Below are 13,041 nucleotides of genomic sequence, written 5' to 3' on the forward strand. Positions count from 1 at the left end.
AGAGGACCTGCGACCTGCTGGAGCGGGGGGGCCTAGGAGGAGGAGTTGGCCGTCCGACTGCGGTCTGGAGTGTGGGGCCTCCCTGCTGCTGCGGAGTCGGGGCGGTCTGCCTCCCCACCGCAGGGAAAAGGGTAAACACCACCTGGGTCTGGGTGCAGTTCCCCCCTCCAGGGGCAAGGGTACCTAGACCCGGTTTGTAGAGTACGCTTGGGGAGTGTGATCGTGTGTACAGCGTCTCTTTATGTCTGTCTCCACGTTGGTTGAGTGTGGAGTAAGTGCATATGAGAGCATGAGGGTGGGAATGGATGTTTGTGTCTGTGTGTGCCTGTATGTCTGTGTCTATATGTCAGGTTGGGTAGTCAGCGCCACCTCTCTGGGGACATCTCAGGCCCTCCAAGGTTTGGAGGCCTATCTCCCCCACCACCACTTCCCCTGCCAGTGGCGGACCCCTCAGACATCGGTGCGTTGGTGGTTCTTTGTGTCCGGGGATGGGCGTCCAGGTACACACCGGCTCACTCCTTGGCGGCTGCTTATGGTGACGGGCTCGTCGGGCACTTGGAGGTGGGTGCCGGCCGCCGCACTACGCGGCGGCTGCCCGGCTCCGGGGCTCAATCCCCGCTTCTGCTCGGCGCTGAGGGCCTATGGGCCCGACGAGCCTTGCTAACAAAGATCCAGCTTGGTCTTCGTTGTCTCTTATGGAACCTGGGGCTTATTCAATGGATGCACTCCATACTTGTGAGTATAGGATTTTCAACCGATACAAGAAGCCCTTAGACGAACTCTAGCCGGGTCTTGCTCTTGACTGCGTCTTGACGGGCCCATATGCTTCATTGCTGCTTTTACTGTGTGTGTCACTACTCTCGCTATCTCAATAGTCTGGGTTCCACGTTTATATTCATTGTTTCGAGTCCTGATCGCATTTCTAAGCTCCTGAATCGATTCGAGGCTTTATGAAAATATATACCTGAAATGAAAGCCCTAAACATATACTGCATAGTTGCGACATTCGGTCCTATCTAGCTGACTTTAGGTTGTGCCTTTCGCCGCAAATAACTGTACAGTGACACAGCCTAAGACCACCAAACATCTGTAATGCCGATCTCCTTGGTTGAGCATTCTATGGACATATCGATGCACCTCTTAACCATGGCACAAGCAACATTCAAATCACTTGCTTTAAAATATATGCTTTTTAAATCACATTGTGCCATTCTTATTAATCAGACGAATAGACTTAATCCGAGAATCCATTAGATTCACGTTCTGCATATATACTACGCATCATTACATAGAAGCAGTTGCATATGACTGAACTAACAACAATCAGACATACGAATCAGCCGAGCCAGCTTGGTATGCCGTCAGTTAACCCTTTCGCTGTGCCGCCTGTCGCCCAGGTTCTGCCGACCTGGTAGTGTCTAGAAGAGAGTTGTGTGTGCTGTCCTCGTCGTGATGTGTGTTTGTGTGTGAGTGTGCTGTGTGGCTGTGTGTGTAGCAGTGGTGTGTGTGTGGCATGTGTGAGAGAGAGAGAGAGAGACGAGAGAGAGAGAGAGAGACGAGAGAGAGTGTTCTCTACTGTCCTTGCCACGGATGATGGTAAATGGCCTGTATTTCATATAGCGCTTTACTAGTCCCTAAGGACCCCAAAGCGCTTTACAACCAGTCTCATCCCATTCACCGCGTGATGATGCGGAACCTTCTACCAGATTGCAGAAGTTGGAACAGTTTGTTGCCAGGATGGGACGGGTCCTTCAGTATCTGCGCTGCTCTAGTCCGGCATCTCCTGGTGTAGGTGTCCTGAAGCGGGGGGAGAGCAATCCTGCAGCAGCGTTCTGCTGTACGGATCACTCTCTGGAGAGCTTTTTGGTCCTTCACACAGCTGTTCCCGAAACCACGATGTCATGTTCTGTGTGAGGATGCTCTCCACAGCGCCTGTATAGAAAATCCTGAGGATCTTTGGAGAGACCCTGAACTTCCTCAGTTGTCGTAGGTGATACAGGCGCTGCCTAGCCTTTTTGGTCTGGACCTGAATGTGGGCAGCCCATGTCAGGTCTGAGGAGATGTGGACACCAAGATACTTGAAGGACTGCACCCTCTCCACTGGAGCTCCATTGATGATAATGGGCTTGTAGTCTCTGTGCTGACCCCTTCTGAAGTCCACCACCAGCTCCTTGGTCTTGCTGACGTTCAGCTGGAGGTGGTTGTCCTGGCACCACGATGCCAGATTCTTCACTTCATCCATGTAGGCCGCCTCATCGTTGTTGGAGATGGCACCCAACACCACTGTGTCGTCAGCAAACTTCACAATGGTGTTGGAGCCATGGGTGGCCACACAGTCTGAAGTGTAGAGGGAGTAGAGCAGTGGCGAGAGGACACATCCCTGAGGTGCTCCTGTGTTGATGGTGATGCTGTTGGAGAAGCACCTGCCCACCCTCACCACCTGAGTTCTGCCAGTGAGGAAGTCCAACACCCATGCACACAGACGGCTGTTAAGTCCCAGATCCCTCAGCTTTGTGAACAGTCTGCAGGGCACTATTGTGTTAAACGCTGAACTGTAATCAACAAACAGCATTCGCACATAGTTACCCTGTTTCTTGTCCACGTGGCTGAGAGTGGTGTGTAGGACGTGGGCGATGGCATCCTCTGTGGATCTGTTGGATCTGTAGGCGAACTGCAGCGGATCTGTGGTGTCTGGGATGGAGGAGGAGATGGTGACAGATGTACCCTTAGGCCCCCTCCTCCATTCAGAGATGGTCTTTCCCTTTTCACATAAATGGCCTCCTTGACTCCGCCCTCAAACCAGCGTTCCTCCCTGTCCAGGATGTTACATCCTCATCATTGAAAGAGTGTCCACTGGCCTGTAGGTGTGAATAGACTGCAGAGTCCTGGCCTGACGAGGTGGCTCTTCTGTGTTGTAGCCAGAGGTTGTTTGGTTTCCCCGATGTATAAATCCTGCCAATCCTCCTGCACTTAACAGCGTACACTATGTTACTCTGTTTATGTCGGGGGACCCGATCCTTGGGGTGGACCAGTTTTTGGCGCAGCGTGTTTTGGGGTTTAAAAGCCACAGAGATGCGGGGTTTAGAAAAAAATGTGATAACTATTTAATATAAGTCAGGAAAGATATTGAAAATGAAAATATGTAACAGCATAACTGATGTATGGGTTAGGGTCACATGATTCAGCCCTGACTAAAGGTTTTATCAACAAAAGTTTGAAGACCAACAGTGAGGCCATCTGTCTACTGAAAGCAGACTGGAAGCTGGGAAAAGGGAACAGTCTGTGCAATGCTAGCCCTCCCCATCACCAGGAGCTCAACAGAAAATTAGATGGTAACTTTAGTACAACCAAGCTACCATTCACAAAGAGGTCAACCTATGAAGACCACATAATACAGTGACAACCAGTAATCACATTTATTAATGAGGGTCTTTGTTATACAGTGGTTACAAAACATAAGATATAGTGAAAGTAGTTGTTTGTACAGAGGGTGGGATCAGTGGATATTCTGACTTGTCAGTAAAGGAAAAGTCAGATTCCATTAAGTTTTCTTACACCAGGAATCAAGCTCAGGACACCAAAGTAGAATGACTACTACAGTGGTTTTGGTTTGTGTGTCTCAGTTTGTCTTCAGTGTTTTGAAGGCGGCGATAGAGAGGAGACAGTGCATGACCACAGCACCGGTGTCAAAGAGCAGCAGCAGCAGCGTCACGCTCCAGGAGTAGTCCTGCAGAGCACAAGAGAGACAGGCTGTACTACAATCCACAGGACTTTTAGGATTAGAAAGGGGGAAAATGAAAAGAGATCAATGTGTCAAAATAAGTGAAAGGGCAAAAACCAAAACATAACTGATGACACTGACTGCCAGTAGTTGTGGGAGGCAAACCCTCGAGTAGTAGTCATCCGAGCATGTGACTTCTCTGGGTGATGTGTGGAGGGTGTAGTAATACAGGCCGAAAGCAAGCAACGTCCCCAACAGACCAACCACATTGCTCCAGACACAACCTTGAAGCTGCAGAGGAGACAGAGTGATTTTATTAATCATGTGAGATTATGTAATACAAAAAATGCTCATTTTATCAGGAATGTAATCAGGTATTGGGACACTGTGAGACATGATAGCAGTCTTAGTCTTTTGGCATGTTTCTTATACTTACTCTACACGTTTCAGAACAAACTAATTTTAAGATTACACAAACCTGAGTATCATTACTTTAAAAACTGTGTTTTTGAAATGTAATGATTTTACACCACATGCAACAGGACTAAAACACTTTAGCTTTTTCCTCATCGAATGGGCATCATCAGGATGTTTTTGGGAAACCTGAGTGCCTTTGTGTTCTTCTTGGTCAGCATTGGGTTCCTCCTAAGCCTATGCCCATGCATTTTTTTCCCAGTCTTATAACTGAGGCAGGTGAGGCCTGCAGGTCTGTAGATGATGTTCTGGCTTCTTGGAGCAATTTTGCTCTCACTGTTGTTTACTGGAGTCCCAAAGCATTACAAATGTCTTTGTAACACTTTCTAGACAAGGTGTGGGGAACTCCAGGCCTCGAGGGCCGGTGTCCTGCAGGTTGTAGATGTGTCCTTGATCCAAAACAGCTGATTTAAATGGCAAAATGACTTCTTCAACATGTCTTCAAGTTCTCCAGAGGCCTGGTAATGAACTAATCATGTGATTCAGGTGTGTTGACCAAGGGTGAGATCTAAAACCTCAGGACTGTGTCCCCGAGACCTGGAATTGCTCACCCCTGGTCTAGACCGACAGACATCGATGACTATTGTCTCAGCTGCTTCTTTAGTTCGATGCTTGCTGTTACTTTTTCAGGTCTTTCAGGCTACGTCGCAAAAACAAGAGTGCTCAATCCCAGTTATGCCAAGGATTCTCTCTCTCACACACACACACACACACACAGACACACACAGACACACACACAGACACACAGACACACACACAGACACACAGCACACACACACAGAACACACACACACACACACAGACACACACACACACACACACACACACGACACACACACACACACACACACAGACACACGACACACACACAGACACACACAACACACACACACACACACACACACACACACACAACACACACACACACACACGACACACACACACACACACACACACAGAAACACACACACACACACACACACACACACACACACCACACACACAAAAACACACACACACACACACCACCACACGACACACACACAACACACACACACACACACACACACACACACACACACACACACACACACAGACACACACACACACACACACACACACACACACACACACACACACACACACACACACACACAGAGCAGTGTATTTGCTGTTAGAAAACCCGTCTAATGTGATATTTTAGTTTTTGAGTTTGGTTTTTTGTTCCCTTTTTTTCAATCTGACCTTCACATTAGCATTTCATGCCAACTCACTAGTAGTCTGCTAGGGTTCTTTTCATTGGCCATTGTCAAGGACCCCCCTGCCATAACCTGCAAGACACACAAGAAATATAACTGGAAGGTTAATGTTGCTTCAATGATAAATGATAGCAAGCAGGAGCGCACAAATCAAACAGTGTACAAGTCAAATATGAAACAGTAGAACAAAATCCTCGAACTAAGGAATTCTTTCATTTGTTGGGGTGGGGGGTACACAAAGCACATGGTTTAATTCAACTTACAAAAATATTTTAAAATCAAAAGCTTTTCCATTTTGAATGATGAGAGATTCCAGTTGTTCTACAGTTTGTGGCCTCCTTTACTGTATGAACTCTTATGATGCACCATGTTTTTGGAGTACATGTAGGACAGGATTCACACAAGGCCTTCCCTGAACAAAAACAACATGCGTACTGTGTGTATATGCAGGCAATGGGCAACTTTTTAGCTCTTTTCTACTGCACTTGATCACTTAAAGCACTTTATACAACATGCCTCATTCAAGTACTTTTTTCTACCCAAGTGCTTCATATACAACATACACCCACTCCAAAGGACACTTTGTACACTCTGTTTGTTCCCATCAGGCTGCAGGCCAAAAGACAATTTAGTCTGCAGGCTGGAGCCATGAGAAATCAAAGCACCTACTTTCCAGTTAGTAGTAGAACTGGTCTAATGTGAGGGACTAAATCGATCATTTGAGATTAAAAGATGTTCAGTCTCATCTCTTTTAATTCTTATTCTCATTTTTATTTTCATGTCTATTTAAGCTTAATTTATAACAGTATTTATGACAGTATGTTTGCACTGAAGCACCACAGCAATTTCCTAATGTTGTAAACCCGCTCAACATTTGGCAATAAAACCCTTTCTGATTCTGATTCTGATTCTGATGCTCCCCCAAAAGTGCAACAATCTGATTGTTGCCATAATGAAGTCAGTTACATTATGGCAAGGACCCGATGCACACAGTGTGTGGAGGCTGTATGGGAATTTCTTTTACTTATGTATTAATCACATTATTTTATTGTATGATACCTTGGTGCCACTGGATTTAAACATGTCTCACACTCATACAGTAAGACAGATGGTGGGGGTGTAGTAAGGAAGTTGGGGGAAGCAGATAACTCCACAGGAAGAGTCTTTTGTGTCTTCGAGGACTCTGGGAGGTAGCAAGGGAGTGTGAAACAGCTGTGTGCTGCCTTTTGTTCCTGGAGAAGGTATTTCACTGAGGGCCATGCTGGGCTCAGACTCTGCTGACCGTCTGTCCCGCTGACCGCGGGACAGACGGCGGGACAGGGACTTCATCAAGCTTGGTTGTCTGTTCTTTGTGTTTTGATTAAAGAACGTTAGCTACCGCTCGTCTGCAGCCTTTATTTGAATGGAAAACTTCCACAACAAAAGTGAGAGTCCATTTATTCCTATTAGCCACAATGACAACAACCACAGTAATAATTATGATTTTATACTGCGGTGTCTTTTCAGTCGAGGTGAACTCAGTCCTCCTTCTCTGGCCTCTCTCACAGACAGTTTTGGGCTAATGTAGACAACAGGGCTGTCGACCCAAAACGGCCCCCAGGCTTCTGTTCGAGGCATCCATCTACAGATTAAAACTGGCCAGAGGGGCCGATGGCGCGATATGGCAGCCTCGCTTCTGTCAGTCTGTCCCAGGGCAGCTGTGGCTACACCTGCAGCTGCCTCCACCAGTGTGTGAATGTGAGAGTGAATGAATAGTGGCATTGTAAAGCGCTTTGAGGGCCCTGAAAAGCGCTATATAAATGCAATCCATTATTATTATTATTATTAAAAGGGAAGGAAAAGTAAGGGTGTGGAGTAGGGGTTCCCCACAGGGAACTGGTCAAATGCCGTGTGGGATCTGTCACAAAGTGGAAATTTGTGTTTATTTTATGGTTTATGTTGTTTTGATCATACTTGTTTTATCCTGATATTTATATTGCAGTCCCAACAGCAAGAAGAGTTAGAGTGGGAGGCGACGCGTGTAGTCAACAGCAGGCCTACCAGCCTTAGCGGCTACACTAAGCATGAACTAGCAGCAGTTGCCAGTCAGACCCAAAAACTGCTTCACTTCTTTTTTGGTTCTGGGACGATGGCTGTAGTTTTGTCTGTCTGCAGGCGCACCTGCCTGCCTCCCAGGTGATGCCCCAGATAGTGTGCCGCCCTCCATCAATGTGCTCACTTCTTTTTGGGTTGGCTATGAGCCCTCCTGCCTCAGGGACTCCCGGACACAGTAGCCCTTGGTCAAATCCAGCGTTGTGAAAAAACAAGCAGTGCCTAACTGGACCAGTAGCTTGTCAAACTGGAGCTTGGAATAAACATCAACCTGACAGCTTGTGGTATCCCACACAGAGCCATAAAGACCCATTTCTCCTCACCACAAGCACTATGGGGCAACACCAGGAGCTACAGGGCTCTATCACTCCCACCTCCAGCATAGACGCCACCTCCTTCTGATAAATTTGTCTTACATGTTCAGGTAACCAATAGGTGCGTGACTGCACCGCCACGCCAGAGCACATTTCAACAATGCTCTATGAGTGTAGTACAACCAGGCAGGGGGAGAACACATCTGCAAAGTGCTGTTGCAGTACAGCTGCTATGTGGGCCTGTGTGAGATGGTCATCACAATGGAGCAAGACAGGAATGGTGGAATCTGGCACCTCTGACGACTCATCTTTCCTTCACCAGTCTCATCTGAGAAGCAGTTCCAGCCTCTCTATAGGCTTCAACTTAGTGGTATATCTGCATGTCCCTGTCCGATCGCACTACTTATTAGTCAAGATCACCCAATCGCCATGTGACCACAAAGGGTCCTTGCCACTTAGCAAGGATCCTTGAGCTAGAAGAAAGAAGCAATACAATCAAAAACTGTCTGAGCCTAGCCCCTCTGTTGTGCAAGCTCTGCTGACGTTCCTGGGCCTGAAGCAAATTTTCCCAGGACAATCTCCCATATGGGTGTAGCCTTGCTCTCAGGTTCTGAATCTACGCCCTAGAGCAGGACATCTACACATTGGAAGGTTGGTGGTTCAATGCTTGGCTCCTCCAGTCTGAGTGTCAAGATCCTGGGCAAGATGCTAACCCAAAGTTGTTCTCTGAAGCGTCCATCAGAGTGTGAATGTGTGTGAATGTTACGTTATGGCTGCAAATTGGTGGGGGAATCATGAAGTACATACCACAATTCCTAAGACTAGTGGCAGTATGAAGAGTTTTGGAAGACTTTGGTCAATGTAAGCAAACGGGGCAGAGAACAGCACCTGGAACAGCCCCAACAGGATGGTGAGCACCTGCGCAAAAGACAACCACTGAATAATATATATGAAGTTACAAGTGAGCTTCAGTCAAGCAGCTTAGTTGTGTCTAAATCTCACCGCAACACTCTCAGGGTCAAACCAGGCAAAGAGGCGACGTAACCTTGCTCCCTCAGAAGCCATGTCACTGCAAGACAGGAAACAGTATATCAAACTGCAGTATGGACAGTATATCCACACAAATGTGGACACAGGCAGGTGAGAATCAGTTCTCAAACAGTTCAGAAATAACAATGAGACTAAGAGCTTCACTAAGTGCTACTGGTAGACTAACCTAAACATCACACCAGTGTAAGAATTGGTGGATGACTGGATGTAGCGTAAAGCGCTTCTTAAATATGAAACAATAAAACCAGTGTAACAGTATGATTAAGGTTAACATAAATATGATGAACTGTTATAATCACATGCACCTGAAATCTTTACAAAACATTAAAAAGAAACTCTCCCACTGTGAAAAGGAAATCCTCGGCTACACGGGAGTAAACAGGAGACCACTTCATTTGCAGACAAAGTCTTTAACCTGCACACTTACCTGGTACTCAGTATGCTACACAGAGACATCTGCATGCTGTCTTATGCTTATATGAAGATCAGAACTATGATGAGTCACTAATTGCCAAATTTGAAAAGTCTACTAATCACAAAGTGGGGTCCGTCTACAAGACATGGGGCACAATCTGGAGGCCAAATGGAGAACAATAGGAACACGCTATGATGTTGCCAAACGTTCAGTTGTTAGAGTACTTTTGCTGTTCTGGGATTTATTCTTCCTGATTTCTCTTTTCTGCCAGAAAAACAAACAAACAAAAAAATCAGCTCTGTTCTGGTCAGAACTCAAAGTCAGATTTATTCTTAATCCCACTAAAAACATAACCCAAGTGCGGCTAAAAAAATAAAAACATACCCAACCGGAAGATAAAGCAGATTAAAAAAGAAAAAGGCTATGCACAGACCCACATACGTATGTGTGTGTATGTGCTGTTTGTTTGGAAAGGCTCTCATGCATCGGGGAACAGAGAACACAATGAGATAGGGAAAGATAAAAGTAACTGCGTGTTAGTTCATTAAAACCACATGTCAGAATCCTCTTGGGAAGAACAGGAATGCTGCAGGACAAGAAACAGATGGTGGTGAGAAGAAGGAGAAGAGGGAAGGAAAAAGAGGAAAAGGCATGAAGAGGGAAAACAGATTGATAGGCAGGTTAATAAAAAACTCTTACAACAACGTTTTCTGCTTCACTACGCTGCCAACATTCACTCCTTTGTTCATGTGATGTATTCTTACCAATCCAAAGAAGCAGAACTTTGAGAAAATGGGATTCCAGTTTTACATTTAGTAGAAGTAGTTTTATTCTTTGTATAGTATTAATATTGAACAGGGAAGTGCTCTAATAGGGTGATATGGTACTACAAGGTCATTAAGATAAGATGGGGCCTGATTATTTAAGACCTTGTATGTGAGGAGCAGGATTTTGAATTCTGGATTTAACAGGAAGCCAAAACAGGAGAAATCTGCTCTCTCTTTCTAGTCCCTGTCAGGACTCTTGCTGCAGCATTTTGGATCAGCTGAAGGCTTTTCAGGGAGTTTTTAGGACTTCCTGATAATAATGAATTACAGTCGTCCAGCCTGGAAGTAATAAATGCATGAACTAGTTTTTCAGCGTCACTCTGAGACAGGATGTTTCTAACTTTAGAGATGTTGGACCTCGATCTTAAAATACAGTGGGACACCTCGATCACTGAGAACAGCGTTTCCCGAATGGATGCAATGTTTTTAAAGAGATGTGTATTGATGTTCTTTTCACTTCATCTACACAGTCGTTCCACACTCTGACACCTGCGACTGTGATGCTCTGATATTTCACATTAGTCCTTACAAGTTCTGAATGTGTGAAAGGGTGTTCTAATGTAAGCATTTAATGTGATAAAAAGTGTATTGGATGGTTCTTTATTCTCTGTTATTCATGTATATGTGGTGTCCAGTGACTGACAGTGTGTATTACAGTTCAGACGATGGAGATAGGGTACAGACAAGTGGAAAACATAGTGAATATGGGCAGCTACAGACAGAACACATACAAAGCTCTGTCAAGCATACTGCTTAAAGTTTAGTGTTCTTGGTGTTCTTGGTCTATGTGAGTTTTGTAGACTTTGACTGTGGAACCTCACAATGTTCATCCTTCAGACCAGATTGGATGTGAGTGTCCATCTTTAGATATCATATACTTTAATCTACTAAAGCTCCAAAACTGTGGAGCAGCAAGCCACCCACTCCTCACACCTTAAACAGGTTTAAACACTGTTAACTTTACACAAGCTGCTTTTCCTCTGTAAACCACTTTGAGACTGTTTTATTTTACTTTTATTTTTTAAATCCTTAAACTCGCTATAGAAATAAATATAAACTTTTTCATTTACAAACATTTTACCATACACTTCTATACAACCAGATCTTTATACCAGCCAGAGGAGTGCGCCCCCTGTTGGTCATTGGAAAGAAGAACTGGTTTAATGAAACGTGTGTGTAACATCAAATCTATGACAGCACTGATGGAGCTGCCATCTCGTCGTATTTGCTGCCATTGACTGAATCCTGATTTGGACCCTTTCCAAGAATCTTCTTCTTCTGTGGGGATTCCACGCTGTCACAGTCTGTGGTGTTGGTGTCAAACACTGCTCTGTAACGAATGAGTATGAAGTACAAAGATATGAGCTGTTTGTTGAGCTGAAGAGAAGGAAGTGTCGAGATATACTGTGAGAAACTGCTGAATGTACAAGTGTGTGTGTGTGTGTGTGTGTGTGTGTGTGTGTGTGTGTGTGTGTGTGTGTGTCTGTGAATAGACGATGCATGTGGTTATATGAGCTGTTTAGGGAGGGTCGGGTTCTTCTTCTACTTTCCTGTAGCTGAGCAGATTGTCACATCAGAAGAAGACTGGACTCAGTGAGCAGCATTAACAACGACCCAACATTAGTTTAATTTCTGGCTTATTCTCTACTTATTTTTTGTCATGTTGAATTAAAGTATGAAAGGAACTGAGAAGTTGGTAATGAGTCACTGCTTCCCCATTTGGACTTTCGGGCATGGCAGGAAAGGATTTCATCAAGGCATGCTTCCTCTTCTGTTTCATTCAGCTCAAGAACAGTTTCAGAAATCAGCATTAGGATAAAGTTAGTTAGAGCAGTTAAGTTAGAATACAATCAGGTGATTTAATTACATGATTCCTATCATTTGCTTAAATACAATATTTTGCACTTTAAAGTCTAAATTTGTAGACACTTGTAAATCTTTAACCTAGCCTTTTTAGGCTCTATAATCAGGAGGGCTACTTGCACTTGACTAGATTTTCATCATCTAGATCAGGGGTGTCAAACTCCAGGCCTCGAGGGCTTTAGAGTTGGTTTTAGATCTCACCCTGGGTCAGCACACCTGAATCACATGATTAGTTCATTACCAGGCCTCTGGAGAACTTCGAGACATTTTGAGGAGGAACATTTAAATGACCAAATTACCAAGGACACATCTAAAACCTGCAGGACACCGGCCCTCGAGGCCTGGAGTTAGACACCTGTGATCTAGATGGATCTACTCCCCAGTTTCTGCACTTGCTGTTGGGGTACACCCTTTGGAATCAGAAACTCAAACATTTCAAATGGACAGTCGGTCCACACTTCCTGTACAGGAGTGAACGGCTGATCCACATTTCACAGTTGTAAACTGGAGCCATAGAGGTGCTCCAGAGTATATAACCACAGCACAGTACAGACAGGGAAAACTGTTGTTTCGGGTAAACAGCTGCATGAAGCCATTTCAAGTCATTTTCCTGGGCTGTTTGTTTTGTGGAGCTATAAGGCATTACTACATTCTCACTTATTAGTGTGACCTACAAGCCACCCACTCCTCACACCTTAAACAGGTTTAAACACTGTCTCAGTGCCTGGGCACATGTGTGTCATGGTTAACTTTACACAAGCTGCTTTTCCTCTGTAAACCACTTTGTGACTGTTTTATTTTACTTTTATTTTTTAAATCCTTAAACTCGCTATAGAAATAAATGTAAACTTTTTCACTTTTTTACTTACTAACTTCTACCATACACTTCACAAGCAGACAAAGCAGGTCCTTATCCTACTGTATAAAAATGGAAATCCATTTACAAAAAGAAAACAAAAAAATCTTTTCTTGTGATGCAACTACTGCAGACTACAACTACACACACATACACACACACACACACACA

At 44.8% G+C, this 13,041-nt stretch overlaps 1 protein-coding gene across 1 annotated transcript in view; it reads right to left on the reverse strand.

The window, feature by feature from the left end:
* Positions 1-3,395: 3,395 nt before the first annotated feature.
* si:dkey-9i23.16 (uncharacterized protein LOC571915 homolog) overlaps positions 3,396-13,041 on the reverse strand; it is a 10,441-nt gene continuing 795 nt past the window's right edge. Inside the window, exons 2-6 of the mRNA XM_005949862.3 lie at positions 8,862-8,928; positions 8,667-8,777; positions 5,470-5,526; positions 3,863-4,012; positions 3,396-3,727 (exon numbers count right to left, since the gene is read on the reverse strand). Of these exons, the coding sequence (XP_005949924.1) occupies positions 3,620-3,727; positions 3,863-4,012; positions 5,470-5,526; positions 8,667-8,777; positions 8,862-8,928 (493 nt within the window). The 3' untranslated portion in view covers positions 3,396-3,619. The remainder of the gene's footprint in view (positions 3,728-3,862; positions 4,013-5,469; positions 5,527-8,666; positions 8,778-8,861; positions 8,929-13,041) is intronic.

Source organism: Haplochromis burtoni, unplaced genomic scaffold, assembly GCF_018398535.1.
Source record: "Haplochromis burtoni strain Fernald_Lab_line unplaced genomic scaffold, NCSU_Asbu1 Contig_713, whole genome shotgun sequence".
NCBI classification, from domain to species: domain Eukaryota; kingdom Metazoa; phylum Chordata; class Actinopteri; order Cichliformes; family Cichlidae; genus Haplochromis; species Haplochromis burtoni.